At 30.3% G+C, this 22557-nt stretch overlaps 1 protein-coding gene across 1 annotated transcript; it reads right to left on the reverse strand.

Moving 5' to 3' along the window:
• Positions 1-5085: 5085 nt before the first annotated feature.
• On the reverse strand, positions 5086-7136 carry LOC146950200 (CEN-like protein 2). Its single transcript, XM_085746139.1, has 4 exons — positions 6829-7136; positions 6642-6703; positions 5729-5769; positions 5086-5608 (listed from the first exon to the last, which is right to left on the reverse strand). Exons 1-4 carry the CDS (start codon positions 7024-7026, stop codon positions 5388-5390), a joined length of 522 nt encoding a protein of 173 aa, XP_085602265.1. The 5' UTR covers positions 7027-7136; the 3' UTR covers positions 5086-5387.
• Positions 7137-22557: the final 15421 nt, after the last annotated feature.

The following is a 22557-nucleotide window of genomic DNA, read 5'->3' on the forward strand; positions in this document are numbered from 1 at the left end:
ACAATGAACCTTAAAGAGTTTTGATGATAACAAGGTATTAAAAAATTGTAAATTGGACTAGCTAATATTTGTTCAAGTGTACAGGACCATAATTATAAAGTTACATCATCATTGGTTCTGAATGAGCAAATAAAGAGCAAAGGAAACAACAAAAATTTGAAGCTTGGACGCTCCTGAAGGCAACTTGTTACTGAAGAGAAAAAGTGCTCCTGAAGTTAAGACGCTTCTGAAGTAAGAATAGTGCTCCTGAAGACAAGAAGTCCAGAAGTCACATCATCAGAAGCTGCATCATCAGAAGCTGCAGAAGTCATATCATCAGAAGCTGCATCATCAGAAGCTGCCTCATCAGAAGCTATTTCACCAGAAGCTGAATCTCAACTGGATTTGCAAAAGATTCAAGAATTGAAGAATTATCAATGCAAAAGCTGTCTATTGGATTCGAAAACACAAACAAAGGATTAGTGGAATTTTGCAACGGTCATTTCAAAGGTGTTTGAAGGCTTGTGCTTGCAATTTGGACGAAAGCGTTGACATTGTACTTTGTACGAATTGTACAACCACGTTCTCCACTACTCTGTTTTGTGTCCACGCTACAAGACAAGAAAACAGCTCCAGAATACAGCTTCGCCTGCATAGATGTTCCTTTGGATAAGGAATGGATTTCAAATTTGTTCTTTATAGGACAACAACCAAATCAGGCAATATATCATTGGTGAAAGATCAAGCTTCAACAACGACTCTTTGGTGCGCTGGCAATTTCACAACGTCTCTTTCACACCTCTATATAAAGGAGTGAAGACCTAGAGATTTGGTATTGCAAGAACGCTGAACGAAAGACTCACAACATTTTTACTAGTGCCAAACCTCTGCTGAAATTGTTCTGCATTCACTTAGAATTTCTGTGTCTTATAGTCATATCTTAGAAATTCTTAAGTCCATTGAGTCTGTATCTGATTAGTATTGTGAGCACCTCTGATTGTATATCAAGTGTTCAACCTTAAACAATTTTCTGTGTAATTTTGTTTAGTTAGGAAGTCTCTTGCTTGTGTGCTTGAGCATTGGAAGTCTCTTGCTTGTGTGCTTGAGCAAAGGAAGTCTCTTGCTTGTGTGCTTGAGCAATTGTAATCAGATATTACTCTTAGTGAAATCTCCTTGGAAGTGCAAGGGGGACTGGACTACTTCCGGTTTGTGGAAGGAACCAGTATAATTGCTTTGTGTCGTTCTTCTTCTCTCTCTCTGTTTTTTCCGCTGCATTTAGATTCTGATCATCACTTCAGAAGCTGTCTCACTTAGCTTCTGATCAGTGTATTCAGTTGTTTAGAAGAAACGAAGAATTTTTCAAAACACAATTCAACCCCCCCTTCTTGTGTTTTTTCTCACCTTCATAGTTGTGTAACTAACTCTAACTAACTTGCTTGCTCTCCAAGCTATCTAGATAACTTGCTCTCCAAGTTATCTTCTAACTATACTCTAATAAAATTTACTTTTCAGCGTGGAGTCCTATTCTAAAACTGTGGTAAGAACTAAAGGTTATAACAAAGGTCTGGATTTTGTGCCCTACGTACCCAATTATCCGGGAGGAAAAGAAAAGAAAAAAGCCCTTAGATAACAAGAAATATTCAGTTGATTACACAACTCCAAATAAAATGTATTTTGACTAATACATAAATTACATATTACTTTATTATTGTAATAATACATCGATTATTTGAATTTTTTCTCTTCTTCCTTTTCACTTTTTTGAAAATGTGTTTAAATGTTATGTCCAAATTTTGTGACATAGAAGACTTCTCTTAGATAAGATATTTAGAGCTGTAGAAGCAAGCATCATGCAATAACAGCATGTCTTGTTTTTGGAAAATTTCTAACCGACGTCGGTTAACTGCCGATGAACATTTACGTTTTTTTTTCTTGTGCGTTTCAGCTTTGTTTGAAGTGTGATCAACAATTTTCCCCTCCTTTTGAGCCTAACTCTCATCAACATATTGAATCATGTACTTATAAATTAAAAAACAATATTTGATGAGAATATTAAAACATAATATAACAAACAAATATTATAATTGTTTTTTTCTTTGTTGGAAATTTGGGGTTAGTTTACTATTTTCTGAAAATTTATTGGGGTCAATTTAAATTTTTTGAAAAATACGAGGACCAATATGCAAAATTCGACAAATTATAAGAAGGAGGACATTTGAAATTCCTAGCTTTTAAGTGTCATTTGAAATGCTCTAAATTTAAGTTGAACAAAATAACTCATAAATTTCCATCATTTTAATAATTATTCAAATTATCATCCAAACAATGAAATTCATACCTTAAAAAAGCAATGAAATTTATCTAAAAAGATTTGAATTCCCTCAAACAATGACATTACCTCAAAAAATTTCCTTATCTAGACACACTCTAATAAAAATAATTGGAAATCATGCCCACCCAGCTTGAGCCCTAACAACAAATTCACTAACATCCTAATTATGCTTGCAACTTGTGCCTCTGTACAACAAATTATCATAGTGATAGAATGATGCATATTTTTAAATAGCTAGCTAGAATGTTTTCATTAGTTTGAAGTTGTATTTTGATGTTATTGATTAAAACATGATTTTTTTTTTGTTATTTACATGGATCACTCTTTTTTATATTATTGATGTTATTTACAAGTTTTTAATATTATTTTCAATTAAATAAAGGATGTTTGTTTTTGAGTTTTTAGTGTTCTTTTCATTAAGAGCCCAAATTTTAAAACCAGATCAAAACCTTCAAATTGTTTAAGACGACTCTGCTTTACAGTTAATTGTTAGATTAAATTCAGGTATACTTTTGTTTGTTTGATGCTACTTTGATCAATGGTTCCTATTTTTCCTTTTGCTCAACAAATCTAGGTTAGGTTTATTAATGTGAGATTTTAGTCTGAAAATTCACAACAATATACGTGTATAAGTCTATGCATGCACCGGTTCAATCACGCAATTGTTTAATCGATGACTTAGGTGTTTCCTTTTGAGTGTGATATATGCATGACACATCATTTTAATTCAGACCAGTTGATTGATTTTCACATGCTCGTTGACGAATGTTCAAATGCTCATCAATCAATGAATATTTTTATATTTATCCGTTGGTTATTATCCTTTTATTTTTTTTTTTTTTACATTCATTCATGCATGCAAGTTCTAAGTAAATCGAGAAATGTAGGATTTCTGTTTAGAGTAATATGCTACTTTTCTGAACCAAAAAATCGTTAAGTAATTTCCAAGTTCCTATTGTAACATAAAAGGGTTGTGTTATGTTGATATTTCTTTCTACTTTTACCTTGTATATACTTTGATTGATGATGTATTGCAAAAAGGAAAATAAAGTGCTATTTTTATAAAAGCTTTTTAGGGAGGTACAGAAATTCAGAACGGCGTCCAGCACGCTTAAATTCTTCTTTTTTATGATCTCTTGGTCAATACTATTACACAAAAAAAAGAGAGACAATTTCAGAATCTTAAAACCCTTAAAAAGTGGGATTCATCAACTTCCTCTTCGAGAAAAGACAAAGAGACATTAATCAGATCATTCCATAAGTCTTTTTGATTTCTCAGTGTTGTTGTAAGAGCTTAATCAATTTATAGTACGTGATTAACAAGGTCTTTAATTCATTTTTCGATATTGTTTTGTCCTAGAAATCGGATATATATGTTAAAGTGTACTATAGCTATTAGCTACTACAATGCTACACCTCTTTAAGTTAGAGATATGTATATGAAGGATCTACCTAAATAGATGCTAATATTTTTCCTGAACCACAAATATACATCGGTATTTGACCAAAAGTATCAATGTTTAAAAGTTAATATATGTGTGTAGTCTTATCTTGGGTGTTTGTGTTGCGGTTTTGAAGAAAAATACCATCTGATTCAAAGATAAAATCACATGTGTGCGGTTTAATTCGGTTTATATGACAAATTTGAAAAAAATTAATTCAATCCAATCAAATGTATTTTAATTTGGATCGGTTTTTTAAATTTTAATTGTAAGAAATACTCTATTAATATTAGAATCATGGTAACAAGTGCAATAGGACATTTGTTTAAAAAACAAAATATAGTAATTTTACATTGAAAAAAAATCTTCGGTACACAGTTTGGAACCTTGTTGAATGATAATGGAGGATTACTTAAGAGTACCATTTCCTTGATGCTTTTCTTAGTCTATAAAATGATTTGTGAAAGATTGCACACCATGGATGGTTTTGATGAGGATATGCATTATTGATATCAAGTTGTAAAAACTTAATTTTGTACAATAGTCTAGGTTTTGTTGAGCTCAAAAGCTGCAAGTTCTCCAGCCATGGAAGTTTTCTCCGGTTTTAGGAGTAAATAAATCTGAATTAAGAAAAAAAATTGGTTTAGTTTGATTTTAGAATAGTTTCTCACAAGATCCTTGTCAAGCGGTTTGTTTGTTTTTTGGGTTTTGGTACTCTTGGCAAGAGGGTTAGATTAGGGCTGCCTTTATAGTTTGGCATGTTGTGTGGATAATTTGAAACTCGTGCAATGATCTAATTTTTGCCGGATATACTACGACGGTTAGGCTCTAGATGGCTAAGGTGAAATTCTTCACGTGGAAGTGGTTCTTGGAAATACCCAACAACCCATGCTCCTTGTATGAGTGAGAGGTGCAATCCATCTTGTGTTGGACCCGATAGGGTCTTGTAGTGATGTTCAAGGTGTGTCTCATTTGGATGTGGGGGCGGGGCATGTGTCAATCTCTAGGTCGCCTGTTAGGTTGATGTTGCGAAGGAGGCGACAACCGGCTTTCGGGTCTTTCGTTAGTATTTTTTATTTGGTCTCCTTTTTGTTTGTCGTGCTATTTAGCCCCTCTTTGTTCTTCCTGTATATCGTTCCCCGACTCTCTCTCTTATTTATTTGCCATAAAAAACTTGGTTAAATATATATAAGCTTTTGCGTAACATTTAATTGTATGCTACGTAAGTACAATTCAATTAGTAGCTGCATGAACATTTGACTTGTTGGAGTTGGAGCACAAACTCGAATTTGCAATTTCTTTTCACTTCTTCACACTATCATCAGTAAAATATTTGACCAGAAAAAAGTAACATTTTATTATGTCAAATTTATTGCATGCATTTTCTATTTTGCATTAGGTAGCTGGTTTTCACCTTGGAACAAAAACATAAAATCTAGATTAATTGCCATGAACTACTTGGTCACAGACTAGAACAACAACCAACTAAGAGCACAATTATGAAAGCAAGACTGCAACTTTGAAGAAAGTGTCCCCCCCAAAAAAACACCCTTAATAGCTAAACTTATTTTGTGCAACTTTAGCTATAAATATAGCACGTACAATACAATCACTTTTAGTTTTTGGTTTTGATTTCAACGTCTTCTGGCAGCTGTTTCTCTCTGTGCATTGAAAAAAACAGCAGCCACAGGAGGCCCGAGGTCATTGTCTTGTGCAAATTTCTTTGTGTTAAAGAGATCCCTTGATGTTGGTATTTTCATCACTGTCTGTCTGCGCTTCTGCTTGTAAAGAAGGAACACAAACCTATGGATTCCTATGTTAGGTCGTGGCATTTCATATTTCATCACTTCTTTCCCTGTTCATTTTCAATGAAGTAAAACATAGATATAATATCATACTCCATGTATTAATTAAAGTGAAAAAGAAACTCTTTAATATATATATATAATTGACGTGACCATATTAAAGGACTTACCAAATGTAGCATCAGTTGTGCCTGGTATATCTGTGACTATCCTGTGATGCACAATTAAAATAGGTTAGTAACTTTGTTTATGTCAAGCTTAAATATAAAAAAAAAAATGCTACGACTTTCACATTCTTTAAACTTTAAAGTAATAAAAAAGAATTTCAAAAATAAATTTGTAATTTTTTTTTGAGGGAAAAAATAAATTTGTATTTTTTAAATTGTCTATCATAGATATTTGTTCCGTGAGAATATATAAGAGTTGTTGAAAGAAAACTAAATTAATTTTTTTTTTAAAACATAAAAACTAAATTAATTGAAGAGTAATTTTTTTGACAAAATTGATGAATAATTTAGTACTATGTATAATAGCATTGAACATGATAAAAAAGGTTAACCCATATTTAGTAAATTTGAATAAAATATTAAATTTCTTTCACATTTGTTTTGTTTTTATAAAACTCAACTTTTTATTAAAAAATGGTAGACTCTTTTTGGGATGTCCATATTAGACAAATCCATATTTTAGATCACCAAAAAAGTTTGTTCATTGTTTATATTTGAGACTGGAGTGGAGTTAGTATTATATGCATGATGCCTTTAATTCTTTTCTAATTATTTATGCATGAAATTCTAATTTTTTTTCTTCGGTTCTTTATTCATGCATGCTATATACTCCTATCTATATTACTTAAATTATACATAATTATCCTTATATTTCATAACAAATGCTTATTATAGGATATACTTGCATGCATCAGAGGAGACTAATTTCTTCAAATGTTTTAGATTAATCAACTCTTAAAATATTGATGAAATTTTATAAAGCTGCTTACCACTCAAACCACACAGATTTGAGTTAATAATTCAGTTCAAGTAAATTTTATATTAACATTTTGTTCAAGTTATATGTATAACATACCAGTGTAAGTGTTCCTTCAGGTACGGATCACTAGGGCCAGGGACATCTGGATCTGTCATGACCTGAAAAAATAGAATATATTGAAGCAAGGAAACTCAAGGACAAGGTGTGTCATGCATACATATGAAAACAGTAAGATGAAGAAAAGAAGAAATAAAGAAGTAGTGATTTGGTGAAAGATTTGTACCAGAGTGAAGAAGGATCTCATATCACCACCATGAATCTGAACTTTAGGTTTAGTAGTAACTGAGGAAGGAAAAAACTCATGACCATTGTAAACTTGCTTAGTGTTGTAAGTGACAGACATTTTCATAGTTGAAGTGAAATAATCAACTACATCTCCAATCACTCTCCCAGTAGCAAGAGGATCTGTTACAATACTCATGGCTAGGTTTGAGATTAAAGGATTAGTGGCTACACTGAAAGTGGGGGTGAAGCAGGTGAGCAAGAACAAATTAGTTAATGTTGCTTTTGAGGGTGCTGTGTGTGAAAATGTAAAGCAGAAACCCTATATTTATAGAGCTTATACATAGGATAGGGATTCATGGGAAACAATTGACTAGGGGAATCAAATAATGAGAAAAAATAATTATGATAACATTAAAAAAAATAATTGAAAAGATCAGAAGCCTTGTGAAAAAGCTACAGTTATATATTAAAAAAAAATAATGATAATATTAATTATACACAAAAGAATAAGAAATACTTGTATACTCACACCCTCAAATATCAAAATACATATCAATTAATTATTTCAATAAATCATTTTTTTTCTTCTTTTCGTACTCTTTCGGTTCATGTGTTTTTCAATTGTCTATTGATCATATTTATGTGCACACAAGTGATATTGTTTGGTACTTTTTGAGTCTTTTCAAGTCATTTTATTTATAATTATTATCTTTTGCCAAATCACTTTCAGCCTGAAATTAATCGTATTTATGTGCACACAAGTCATATTGTTTGGTACTTTGAGTCTTTTTAAGTCATTCTATTTATAATTATTATCTTTTGCTAAATCACTTTGAGCCTGAAATTAATCCATCTGTTTAAGGGACAAACCACATCACAAGCCTATAGACTTGATAAATTTTTTATATGTTTATCCTCTTTGGAGTTTGGAAATTGGAAGAAGTTATAATTTTTTCTTTCTTAACTTGAAGTTAAGTTAAAGGTTGCTTTTTAGAATTAACAACATCTTAAGTTTGGGACGGAATATTAGTAGAACTTGGCTAAAAAAGAAAAAAGTAGTTTTCTAGTATCATGTCGATATGGCAAGAAATGGAAGGTTGGTTAGTTTAATAGACAATGATTAATAGAGGATGTCTAACTCCACATTTAACCTACTTTTCCCAAATATATCCCATATTTACCTAAGTCAAGTTATAATCTTGAAAGACCTCTAAAGTGTATATGTTTATAGTGATTTTGACTGACTATTAGGAATATTTGCAAACCTATGGTAAAATGTCATTCACATGTTGATTGAGCGGTTTAACAAGACCGAAAAATTGTGAGCAAAGTGAATAAAACTTTGTTGTGGATGTGGATGAAAGCTTTGGACATGCATGGCCCGATTGTAGACCTTGAGAATGAAAAAGGTAAGTTAGCCGTAGTGGGAAAAGACTAATCCAACATGAATGTTGATTGCAATTTGAAAGGTATGTTACTCTATTGATTGCAAATTGAATGAATGACTATTTTGTTACTTGAGGAGAAACAAGAGTTTAAGTTGAGGTTTTGATGGTTCCTCATCATATCATGTATTTTTGTGTTTTATCGAATCTTTTATATCCTGTACTCATGGTTTTGGAAAGAAAACTTTAAGAGTGTGTTTGGATGAGGTAATTTAGAAATTTTAAAGAATTTAAAATTCTAGGCAATTTACCTCATAACATTACATTCCCTCAAAACATCCCCCCATCCAAACACACTCTAATGTTTTGTAAAATCATCGTGTGTCTTGTAAATTCTCTAACCACTGTTTATTTCATGTGTTGTTGAACTTATGAATTATCTAAAAATGATGGCTTTCTGCAACTTTTTTGAGGGTATAAATTACTTTTTGTGATAGCTTCTCAAAAATATATCGAGGTTGTTTGTATATTGGTTTGAGCAGTGCTTGTGCTCTAACTTATATATCATTATATGCACTGTGTAAAATAAACCACTAGAAAAATATTTACAACGAGATTATATACCACCTTGTTCTCTTTAACGTTGGGACAACAAAATTGATGGAAAAAATAATTGAAAATGCTAAAAGAAAAGCTCATCACACTGGTTGAGAGACAAAGGATGTAAATCTTCTTATATATAAAAGTTAACCCGGGTGATTATTTTAGCCCTAATTTCAACCTAAATCCTAATGCTTGGATTTACTGTTTTAACCCTAATGCTTATTTTCAAATATAACCTTATCTGCTTCTTACTCTTTCTCCTTGATCTTAAACAACTTATCTTCTTATATATCTTCTTATATATAAAAGTTAACCCGGGTGATTATTTTAGCCCTAATTTTCCGAGTGATTATTTTAGCCCTAATTTTAACCTAAACCCTAATGCTTGGATTTACTGTTTTAACCCTAATGCTTATTTTCAAATATAACCGTATATGCTTCTTACTCTTTCTCCTTGATCTTAAACAACTTCTCTTCTTATGTTACCGTAACAGGGTCGATGTCGTGGAAATTGTTTAATATGGTACATTACAAAGGTTTCTGGCAATTTATTTTATGAATTGAATTATACTATTTTCCCAATTCAAGTAAAATGTTTACTTTCATATTTGCGTAATATTTGTTCTTTTGTATGACCCGTGCGTTAGCACGGGTCGATGGTCTAGTATTTTTTTAATTGAAAAGCAACTGTGGCAGACTAATTTAGGGATTCATTTTAAATGTTTAAAAATATCGAAAATATTTTATGTTTGTTTATCATTATAAAATTCATCTTTTTTTTAAAAGAAATTATTAAAATTGATTTTATAGAAATACTACTCAAAGTAGCTTCTCATTTGAAGCTGTCTTCATATATAATTTATTTGTTTAGAACATCAATTTACCCTCTCCGCGTGTTTTGACCATTACAACGTGGCACTTATCGGTACATGTTATATGGTATAATGGCCAAAACACACGGAGGAATAATTGACTATATGAGATTATTATTTTTTAACTATAAAACACGAATACAGACAACAGACACCGGATACTCACACATTGATACCATTAATAATTTGAGAAAATCACATAATTCAGTGTATTATATGTGTCGATACCGTGTTCATATATGTAGGACACCGACATCTGTAGTTCAACATCGAGACACGCCTAATCTCTGTGCTTCATAGATTTTTAACAATGGCTTGGGCTTAAAGAAATTTATCATCAAGTGATGAATATATTCATAAAGCGAAACTGATAGTGACTCCCAACTTTTCTTTTATTTGCTAAGATTAATCTAAAGGGGAGGCAAGGAGAATCAGAGGTTCCAAGGCATCATCAATTGTTGAATATAAGTTCTGTATATTTTCAATAACGGTATAATGGTTAAAACCTTCCTTAACTAAACATATTCATGGTAATGTTGCTGATTAATTATAAGGATAATTTAAGGAAGAGTTTGGAGTATAAAGGTATTCCACTCACAAACCATAAACAAAAACTGAGACTAAGTGGTGTGCCCTGAGGTCATTTCATATAAAAGAAGAATCATATGCAAATGGATCACTTTTGATAATGAATTAAAGAACAGTGGGTGAATACTATAGCAGTAAAGGCATGAGAAATGAAATTAATGTCCTTTTTTTTTAAAAAAAAATGTCACCAAATCGGTCTCTACCATTTCCTCGGTCATTAATTCAGTCTCTAATTCGGTATTTGAAATACTCCCTCCGTCCCTTAATGTAACCACCCATTTGATTTTATTTTTGTCCCTAAATGTAACCCCCTTTTCAAATTACTAGATGCATTTATTACTTTTTTCCTAAACATACCCCTAATTAATACTTCTAACTTGTCTTGAAATATGAATAGTCAAATTTAATACACATACAAACAAAGGACAATTTGGTAATATTAATACACATAACAGACACATTAATTACACTGACAACTTTTCTTAAGAAATGTGAAAAATGCAAAGGGGGGTTACATTAAGGGACGGAGGGAGTATGTCTCTAAAGAGTCTTTAAAATCGATATTTTAATATTCAATCACTTATTGGGTTATTATGTATTTGCAATCATCATTTTACATGCCGATTTAAATTGACCTTTTAATCGGTCACTAACTGATCCGGTAACCAAAATTTCGGCCTCCAATAAATAGTTTTTCTAGTAGTGTCACTTCTAACTATATTATGCTTTGGAAAATGCTACTTCTCTAGAAAAATAACATCAAGAATTTTTCAAGACACAGTTGACAAATTTTAATTGGATGATTTATTTGTCCAATTCCTATTTTTCAGCCACACCTCATTGATTTGTGGCAAATAGTGCATTGTGATTGGCTACTCTTTATTCTTGAAGAATTCTTGATGTTATTTTTTCTAGAGATATAACATTGTTCTTATGCTTTAATCACTTCCTAAGTAGTTAATCAATTCCTTCAAAAAAAGTAGTTAGTCAATTATTATTGTTTTTGCTGTCATTATTTTTAGCATCTCTTCCTTATAGAAATAGCATCTTCAGTGTTATATTCCTTGCATATGCATACAAAAAACAAAATAAAAGTCTAGCAACAAGATTCATTCTGCTCCAAAGACATTGATTAAATATAGTAGCAAGGGTTAATAACTTAGTTTGATGCTTCACTATAATTCTTATTTTATTATAATAAACTTTCTTGTAGAATCTCTTCTGACTTACTTCCACCATATCCTTGTTATTTTAATAATATTAATGATAAGAAGTTATACCTATGTGTTTCTTGTTAAGGTTATCTAACTTCCCACTTCGGTAACTAGCTAGGTTGGGCCAAGGGCATCATATCTTGGCTTGATTGTGAAGGCAACATGTTGGAACATGTGTGAAAATTGAGTTAAAAGACTAAACACAAATTCTCAGTTGGATAGAACTAGTGTTGTGTGAATTAAAAAAAGTGGAAGTCCCACATAAGATAGAACACATACATTAATAGTGTTTATATAGTGGGGGTGTGTCTCTAATTAATGGGGGTACATAATTGTGTGAACGAAGCAAGCACTAGAAATATATATATATATATATATATATATATATATATATATATATATATATATATATATATTTATTATTTGGAAATGATAAATTAAATAAGTAATTTAATCATTATTAGAAAGTGCTTTCTTAGTCCTCAAGTTTGACTAGAATATTTTTGGAACGCAATCTAAAATATTTTGGAACACAATATGAAATATTTTAGTAGGCAATCTAATATATTTTAGAGCATAATATGAAATTATATTCTAGTAGTCAATAATATATTTTTGTACTGAAAAATATATTATTATCCTCACTATAACATATTTTGGTACTCAATTGAGATATTTTTGTACTAGATCTAATATATGAGTTACTTGTTCCCAAAGTCTTTCACTTATTAGTAGAGAACTTTCTCTATAAATAGAGAGTTCTCACAATGCATTCTACACACCGAAAAACATAGTTGATGCTTCATGTGCTTTTCTTCTCTTTTCCTTCCTTAGACTTGTTCTTGACGAGTCTTTCTTCTCTACTTCTACTCCTTTTCTGTCCCTTTGGTTTCGAGTGATCTTAGTATCATATAGAGTGGTTTAATCCAACGATTAAACCATATTTGAGGGTGTTATTTCTCGAACGATGTGAATTGGGTTGTTTTATCCTGGAGACACACGGTTTGTCTTAAAAAAGCGACCTGGTCGTGACTCAACCCGGTAAAATCTTCGGTGGTGATTTCGGTTTACTTTTCTTTAAAAGGTACTTTTTCTGAATTCAAACTCAACACAACATTGAATTTGGGATTCAAATCACACCAATAAATTTAAATATGTAGGACAAGCATCAATGACAATTAATAACCAAAATAGTCACTAGCAAAAATAGTATGTCTAGATCCAATCTAGCAACCAAGTGTAAGACAAAATACAATCGAACTAAAGAATAACAAGATGAAGAGAGTAAAAAATAGAGAAGAGCACACCATGAATTTGTTCACTCAGTTCGGTCTAACAATGATCTACATCTTGAGGATAAAGATCTCTTCACTTCACTATCAAAGAGTTCTTTATAAGAAATTAACTTCAACAAACTCTCCAAATCTCTTATTCCATTTTCCCAAATCTCTTTCTATAACCACGATTTTGAACCAAAACTACCAAATTACAGAATCAAATCGGGCCTTTCAACAAAACATTAACTATACTTCTGGGTTTGGAAGAAGATAATGGGCATGGGTAATTAGGATAAAGGGAACGTGAGGAATAAAGGGGAGATCAGGACGAAATGGAATAAGATGGGATAAATTTTTAGGTTTTTTTTTTTTGAGGGAATGAATTTTTAGGTTTGAAACCCATTTTCTCTAAGTTTCTGGTTTTTTTATGATTAATATGACATTTAGAAATTTTTGGATATTTGGATTTTTATTAAGATATAAGTTTATGGGGGTTCTAACCTACATAATCTCATGTATCAACTAAAATAAGCAATTTCATATTATTGATTTTTTATATTGAAACAAACATCAGATCAAATTCCCCTAAAAAAGATTATCAGATCAAATATAGTGGCTGGATGTTTTTTTTTTTTTTTGGTACAAAGTGGCTGGATGTTATAATTTCATTTGATATATTAAGCATATCTTTTTATGACTAATTTAATGTATATTACTTTTTAGGAAGAGAAAAAACATTTTACAAAAAATAGATGGAATCTTTTCTTTATATAATACAAAAGCATACTTCTATGGGCAAAAGTACATGTGGCATCTTCACATTCTGTATCACATTTAATGTTTTCTTATCACCCAATCAAATTAAATTATGACTCATTTGTTTTTTTTATTAGCCAATCAAGATGGACAATGACTCATTAAGTTTTCATCAACCAATCAAAATTGATCAAGCCATGGTTTTTTCGCCTATATATAGACAATTTTTTTTCATTATTTTCATGTGTCTCTTCCCCATCAACAAATCATTATTTTTTTCATTATTTTTTATGTGTTTTGAAATCATAGAAGTTTAATCACTTGGTCGTAGATTATGGGGTTGATTTTCTTTTTTATTTGTATCTAATTGTTAATGGATAATGTTACTTTCCTAGGATCTCATTGGAGAGCATGTGTCTACATTATACGACTTCAAGATGTTCAACATCAACAATATAATTTTTAGTCAAGACAATGTTTTGTATTTGATATAGAATCAAGATGTTAGAGTTTAGATACCTTAGGTTTATTGAATATTATTTAATGAATTTATATGTCGATAAACTAATCTCAATAAATTGATTTAGCCTTTATCTATATCTATTTTATGAATTTTTGTCTTGCACAAAAACGTATATTACACATGAACTCTTATTTGATGAATCCTACACATGAACTCTTATTTGATGAATCCTAATTGATGATTTTAAATACATCTCCGGACATGTTAAACATCATCATAAAGGTTGCATACAATTGGTTCACATCATCTAATTTGGACAAACCTTTTCTAATAAGAAGACATCTTAAATCATCATGTTTTACTATGACGGCTTTTCACTTATCATAGTTTCTTCAATAGAATGTATCAAAAGCTTCAATCAACCATTGAGCAATATACATGGTTTCTTTTTTATTTCTTTTGACCATATATGAGATAATACACAATCCTTTAAGTGTCATTTCATCTTATTTATTTGACAATCAATATATGACTTTTTCTCCTTTAATTTGTCAATTAGATAGTTACTATTAAATAATTTTTTGTAGGGACTATTAAATAATATTGTTAATTTTGTTATCTACCCTTTATTATAAATATCATCCATTTGCAAGCAATTCCACCCACCATTTCAATCAAAAATTGTATTATTTTCAATCTTTTGTCTCAATGTCATGCCTTTTTTCTTTTTGTTTTTTTTTTCCTTTCTAAGTTTCACGTATTTGGTATTTTTAACAAGCCAAAATGATTTTTTTTTGAGAAAAAAAAATCCATTTAATATAGTTCTCAAATATAACACAAAATGAATTATATTAACACAAAATTTTCATGTATTTTTGTATCCTTAATAATTTAATATAGTTCTCAAATATAATTATTTTCGCATTTATTAAGGATAATATAATGATAAAGCAATTTAAGAGTAATTAATATGTCATTTAAATTAGAATGATTATATAAAGGTTAAAATGTGTCATTTAATTATTTAGAATGAAAATGCCTCATTTGGTGGATCAGACATGAAACAGAAAAAAAAAATTAAATGATAGCGTTAATTATAACCCTTTAATTAAAGGAAACAACTAAACACTACCAAAAAAAAAAGGAAACAACTAAACCAAAAAAAAAAGATGGAAACAAACAAATATTGAAGTAGTATATTATAACAAATAAATGGAAGACATTTAAAATTCAAATAGTTCGATTTTCCTATCTGTATAAAAAAAAATGAATTATTTGAATATTTTAACCTTTTAATTAATGTTTTATATTCATTTGTTTTAAGGGAATATTTAATTTACATGAAAAAGTTTTTGACAAATTCAAAAAAAAAATTCATTAAATTTTGATTTTTTTTTGAATGGATTAAATTTTGAAATTTATATTTTTATAATTTAAAATAATTATATTTTATGTGTCATTTTAATTGGGTTGATCCAATAAATATTAAACTTTGTCATTTAATAGGTCAGACAAATAATAGACTAAAAAATAAAAGGTTCTTTAAATAATAGTCATTAATGTGGTAATTTAAATTAAAATGATTCTGTTAAATGTCTCATTTATTTAGTCAGATGAAAAAATGTTATTTAAATGATACCATTATATGATATCATGTTTTGATACACTATTTTTGCTACTAATACTTAGGGGTGTTCAAAACCGAACCAATCCAAACCGAAACCGCAAAAAAACCGCATTTGGTTCGGATGTATTCGGATAATTTTTTTTTACCTAACCGGATGGTTTGGTTCGGTTTGCGGTTTTGATTTTACCAACCAAACCAAACCACAATATAAGAAGAAAAAAAACTAATTAAATATATATCATCTAGATCAATACTCATAGAAATTCAATGGAAACTTTAATAAAAGAACATATTTTTTCTCTTATTAAGTTTCTACTTTGCTGCTTTTTCTATCAAAAATGTATTTATGCGCTACTTGAACTCTTAGAGAATGATTAAAATTTTAGTCTTTTGCATTTCTTACAAAATAGGATTACTTTTTGTCCACGTTTTAATTTGGTCTACGTAGTTGAAAACATTGTTGGATGAAAATAAAATTATAATGCTGGATGAAATTTAAAACATTCCTGAAAATATGATGTGTTTTAGCTTTTTAATTTGATTTTAAAGTTGAAAACAAAAAAAATATATTATTGTCTAAAAAACCGCACCAACCGATCCAATCCAAACCGGATTGGTTTGGTTTGGATTTTATTTTAAAAGTCAACCGAACCAAACCAAACCACGTACTTATTTATCTTGCGGTTCAGATGACTTTTACCCTTAAAACCGAACCAAACCGCACCGCGAACACCCCTACTAATACTAATAATAGCATTCCTAATCAAGATTGGTTTTTCTAATAATGAGTTGACTCAATTTCAAGGGTGTGGATTCAATCTCCGCTATTAGCGTGAAGATCTCTTTGACAAGAGATCTCTAAAAATTTTGTAAGTGCTTATTGAGTCATGAGACATGTCCTGACCTTGATGTGTCCTACATTTTTTTTATGTAAAATTAAAGTCTATTTGCCAGATTCTAAAGGAATTTTTTTTGTCAAATAATAATAACAAAGATAATTTAAAAGGAGAATCGAATGATATCTAAAATTAAATTTTACCAATAACTCGGTAATTTTTCAAATTTCAATTTTACGAATTTCCTACAATGTTTATCTTGATTTTTTTTAAAATTATGTCATATGTTTTAATAACAAATGCACGTAATTGTCAAAAAAAAAAATAACAAATGCACGTAAATGTGTTTTAATATATAAAAAATACTTTCTCTATGATAAAGATTTGGCTTCAGAGAATGCAAAAGTACACGTGTACATATATGGTGCTTAAGCTCACTAAATGTTATCAAACTAATCCACATCAGCATGTACATTTTCAGTTTTTAGTGAGAAAGGAATGTGTTAATATGATATTTAAGATTAGACATTTATCATATCATTAGTCAACTATGCATTTATCCTATAAGATATCCATACATTGATGATATCACAAAATTAAAGGGGTAATTGATGTTTTTCTTTTTTGAGGGGAAGGGGGTAATTGAGGTTATTTAATTGATTTTTATTTTATAAAATATTGTTTCTAACTTTCAACATTTTCACACTGTTTCAAAATTCAACGTTCATTCTAAAATTTGAAATTCTTCTCGAATTCTCAAATCCCTTTTTCGTTGAGTGGAGAGTTTGGTTTTCGATTGTGTCCTCCTTCAATATACGTTGACATCTAAATGTAAATTTTACATATCATATTTGTAATTTTTTTCTAAATTAAAAGCACAATTTAAAGAGAATATATGACGTCTCAACTAGACTTTATTCATTTTTGCTTATATATATTATATTATTAAAAAAAGGGGGAGATACAAATACAAATTAGGGGGACATAAACCTACCCCAGTAAATCCACGCAAAAGTGTAGGTCGACCCTAAACGGATAATACAAAAAATTAAAACAACACAAGTGGGTCAACTTCTAATTAATCCTAAAACTAATCAAAGGTTTTGCGTATATATGTAACTCATCAAATTATTTCCCTAATTTATCTATCATATATTTTTTTAATAAGCATGTATTTTGTCAACTCAACATATCACATTAGCGTTTTTCCATTTTTAGATTCCTCCAAAGACCAAAAATGAAGGAATTTAAAATAACGCAAAAAAATAAAATGAATTTTTTATATTTAATATAAAAAATTAAGCTAATGATATTAAAAAACTAACAAAATATTTCATCATAATGTTTGAAGTTATGAGGGATCCTTCAATGGGTTGGATCTTCATATTTGGCTCCACAAATGAGATTGACACACCCCTAAAAAAATGAGATTGACACCACATCTCACTTATATGTTACTCAATATGTACTTTTGCATCTAATGTGTAGAAGTTTAACTCACACACGACACATTAACATCTCTCCCTTAAGCATGAGACTCTTTGTATCTATGATATGGTGAAATAACCAAATAAGGCCATTTCGTAGAGAGATGTTTTCACTCATTTATTTCATGAGAAGAGAAAAAATAAAGTAGAAAAAGAAATCAGATGAAAAAAGAATTTGAACATGAGAGAAAAAGTAAGGGGGAATAGTGAGTTGTTGGTAATTTTATGGGTTTGTTACGTTGAAGAAAATTGAGATAATTTAGTAATTATGTTATCAAAGTATCAAACTCATTAAAAAGTCAACATCAATTTAAAATGTCTAATAAACATCTACAATTTTCCTTTTTCAGATTCCACCAAAGACCAATAGTGAAGAAATTTGAAATAATAGATGTTGAATAAAAATATATATTGCCTTGACAAAAAAAATTGCATGAAAATGAATGACGTCCAACGTCTAAATGTTAAGATTAAAAATATTAAAAAAATAACACGCAAAACTAACAAAACAAATTATCATAATGTTGGAATTCCCAGTGTAGCCTACATTAGGTTATATCGTAACATTATGCTAAGAGAAACCACAAAAATTAGATTGATACCACATTTTCATACAATTTTTTTAGTTCATATCACTTATATGTTATTCAACATCTTCTCTTTTCTCCATTATAATTTTAACTCACATTTGACATATTAACATCTCTCTCTCAAGTGTGCGAGTCTCCACGTCTGTAATTATGTGACATAGGCAAATAAGGTCAAATGAAAGCACAACATGGTCATAAAGATGGGATGGTAGTAATTAAATAGAAGGAGGTTTATATTTCTTACTTTTATGAGAAGAGAGAAAGGAAATTGAAAAAGAAAGAAGATGAAAAATAAATTTGAGATTGAGATAAATGATACAGGTAAAAAAAAAAAAAGAATTGTGTATTTGTCGATGAGGTTATAAGAAATAAAGTGAGTTGCTGGTAATTTTATAGGTCTATCGAAGAAGTTTGATATTTTTGGGTAATTAATTTGCCAAAAAATTATACCTAATTAAAAAACACTACAACATTTAAATCTTTTTAATAAGCACGAATTATGTCAACTCAACATTCTACGTGAGAATTTTTCTATAGTTAAATCCAACCAATGATCAAAAGTGAAGAAATTTGAAATAATATAGATTGATTAAAAAATAGTGCATGAAAATGAATAACATCCAAAAACTTATATTTAATATAAAAATAAAATAAATGACATCAAAAAACTAACAAAATAGTTAATCATAATGTTCGGAGTTTTGAAGAAGACTAAAATAGGTTAGAACAACACATTAAGCTAAGTGCGACTATAAAAGTGAATTTGACACCACATCATCGCCAAAATCTTAACACATTAGTTATATTGATCATCTCCCGTATCTATTTCTTAACAATTGACACATTAACATATCTTCGTTAAATGTGAGACTCTCTTCGTTTGAGATCTGGTGACATAGCCAAATAAAGCTAGACGAAGGCAAAACATAGTAAAAAAAGGTTGGTTGATGGTGGTTTCGTGGAAGGAGATTTATGTTTGCACATTTAATGAAAAAGAGAGAAAGAAAAATAGAAAAAGAAATAATATGAAAAAGAAATTTGAACATGAGAGAAATGATAACGGAAAAAAAGTAGTGTGTGTTTTGTCCGTGGAAATATTAAGAAAAGAGTGTGTGTTAGTGATAATTTGATGGGTTATTTGAAGGAGTACGAGATTTATGAGTAATTATTTCACCAAAAAATAGACTCAATAAAAAAACTCCACATCAATTTAAAATGTCTAATAAACATGTACACATGTACTATATCAACTCATCATAACATATATGTAGTTTTCTATTGTTCAATCTCATCAAAGATCAAAAGTGAAGATATTTGAAATATAGAGGTTGGATAAAAAATTGAATGAAATCGAACGACATCCAAAAATATATATTGAATATTAAAAAATTAAGATATTATATTAAAAAAATTAAATAATTCATCATAATATTTGTAGTTATAAGGGAGCCTACAATGAATTGAATCATCACATTTGACTAATAAAACTCCAGAAGTGAGATTGACGCCACATCTTCACCTAAAACCTCAAGACATTAGGCATATTATCAATTCATTCATATGTTGCTCAATATATATTATTGCATCCAAAAGAGAAGTTTAACTCACATGACACATTAACATATCTCCCTTAAGGTTAGGAATCTCTGTGTATGTGATATAGTGAGATAGCGAAATCAGATCAAAGATACAACATCGTAAAAAAATTTGGTTGGTGGTGGTTTCATAGAGGAGTGTTTTTGTTTGTTTCTTTCATGCGAAGAAAGAAAGTAAATTAAAAAAAGAAAGAAGATGAACAAGAAATTTGAACATGAGAGAAATTACGAGGGAACAAACTAAGGAAAGTATGTTTTACCCATGAGAGTATAGGTAATATAGTGAGTTACTGATAGTTTATGGATTTGTTGAAGGCGTTGGCGATTGCTGGTAATTATGCTACCAAAATATTACACTCATTAAAAAAATACCACATCAATTTAAAATGTCTAATAAACATGTATTTTGTGACCTAACACATCTATATTTTCCACTATGATTCCACCAAACACCAAAAGTAAAGAAATTTATAGTAACAAAGGTTGAATAAAAAAAATTGCATGAAAGCGAATGACATCTAAAAATTACAATTTAAGGCTAAAAATTCAACAAATGACAGCCAAAAACTGAAACAAAAAAAATCATCATAATATTATGTCTTCTGTGGAAGCCTACAATGGGTTGTATCATCACATTAGACCAAGACCAATCATATAAGTGAAATTGATATTGCACCAATCGTAAGATATTAGATATATGAGTCACCATACTTATATGTTGCTCAACATCTATTCTTGCATATAATGTGAAATTGTTACTCACAGTTGACAAATTAACATCTCTCCACTAAGTATCATAGTCTCTGTATACGTGATCCACTACCAAGAACCGTTCCCCCACAATGTTGAACCGGGATATGATACCGTCGTTGGAACTTCAAGGGGAGGCATCACTGGTGTGGATCGGCACATTGGAGAAAGAACAACCACACATGTGAGAATGATACCAAATCTTCATTCAAAACTTTAAGGTTTAAGTATGTGTTTTTTTTCCATTTGTTTGTTGTTCAACCTCCACTATTTTATCAAATCTTTAGCTTTAATCGATACATGATACATAATAATATTCTCTATGTCAAGTATAACCAAATTTTAGCCCGTGCTTGGCACGGGTGTCCAAACTAGTAGTTTAATAGAAGAGAGAAACAAATTGTTTTTCAAGAAAAAACTAATCAATGAGACAATTTATATTGAATAAAGTGGTACATTTATTGCACCTTAAGTTAAAAAAACTCTTCCAAAAGGTAAATGATTATATCGAGAGAAAAAAATAGTGGTTGAAACATGATCTGAAATTAAATTAAGATCTCATAGAAGCAATTTTGTCTAACCAATGATTAACACTCGATGATGCGTTTGCAATCAGATACATTCATCCATTATAATGATTGAGTCCAACACATTCAGATTTCAAAATGATTGGTTCCCCTTATGAGTTAATTGCCAAGGTAATTTTTTATTTATTTTTTGTTTAAGATGAGATCAGTTCAGTCAAACCAAATCGTTGCGTGCTAATAATCTTTTGAATAATATTGGAGATATCATACAAATGTTAATTAGTAAGATTGGGAGTGTCGCCCCTATGATAGTCTCAAATACGGTTTAATCTCTATGCACAATTGCAAGTTTCATAGCGGCCATTTGACAATATTGTTTCAACCGCTTTAGTTAGGTCCACTCTTGAAGTATGCTAGCAACATGGTGATAATAATGATACAAATGGTTCTTAATGTGGATGTCAGCGCTTTAGCTAACCCAGGTAAAACAGGTTACGATTAGGGGTGGGAATAGGCCAGGCCGTCCGACAGGGGCCTACGGCCTAGCCTATTTAAGGCCTAACTCGGCCCAGCTCGTTTATTAACAAGGCCAGGCTCAAGCTTTTTATAAGGCCTATTTAATTAAACAGGCCAGGCTAAGGCTTGCGAAAAAGCCTATTAAGCCCATCGGGCCGGCCTATTAAGCTTTTCATATATAATATATCTTCCATTATTGATATTTTTGAAGTTTTTTTTCATAAACACAAGCCTTCATATGATTGGTTATTTAGTAGCTGATATATTGGTGTGATTAGACCTTCGTAAGAATTCATTATTTAGTAGCAAACATATTTGTGTGCTTTAGGCCTTAATAAGTTTTGCCCTATATAGGGGGTAGGCTTACATGTGTTGCCAGGCCTTAGCATAAAATAGGCTTTTAAATAGGCTTTCAGGCTTCATCAGGCCTTTAAAAAGGCCAGGCCAGGCCTCGAAAATGAGCCTATGACGGGTAATAGGCCAGGCTCAGGCCTAGCATTTTTGAAGTAGGCCAGGCTTAGGCCTTACAAAGCCCGGCCCGGCCTAGCCCATTTCCACCCCTAGTTACGATGGATTGGTTAAGAATTTTGAAGAAAACTTTCAATTTGCCTTCTATGATGGTGTGGGTTTGTCCAATATTT

The sequence above is a fragment of the Medicago sativa genome, chromosome 2 (genome assembly GCF_051527215.1).
Source record: "Medicago sativa cultivar Bolivia chromosome 2, Bolivia_mono, whole genome shotgun sequence".
In the NCBI taxonomy this organism is placed as follows: Eukaryota; Viridiplantae; Streptophyta; class Magnoliopsida; order Fabales; family Fabaceae; genus Medicago; species Medicago sativa.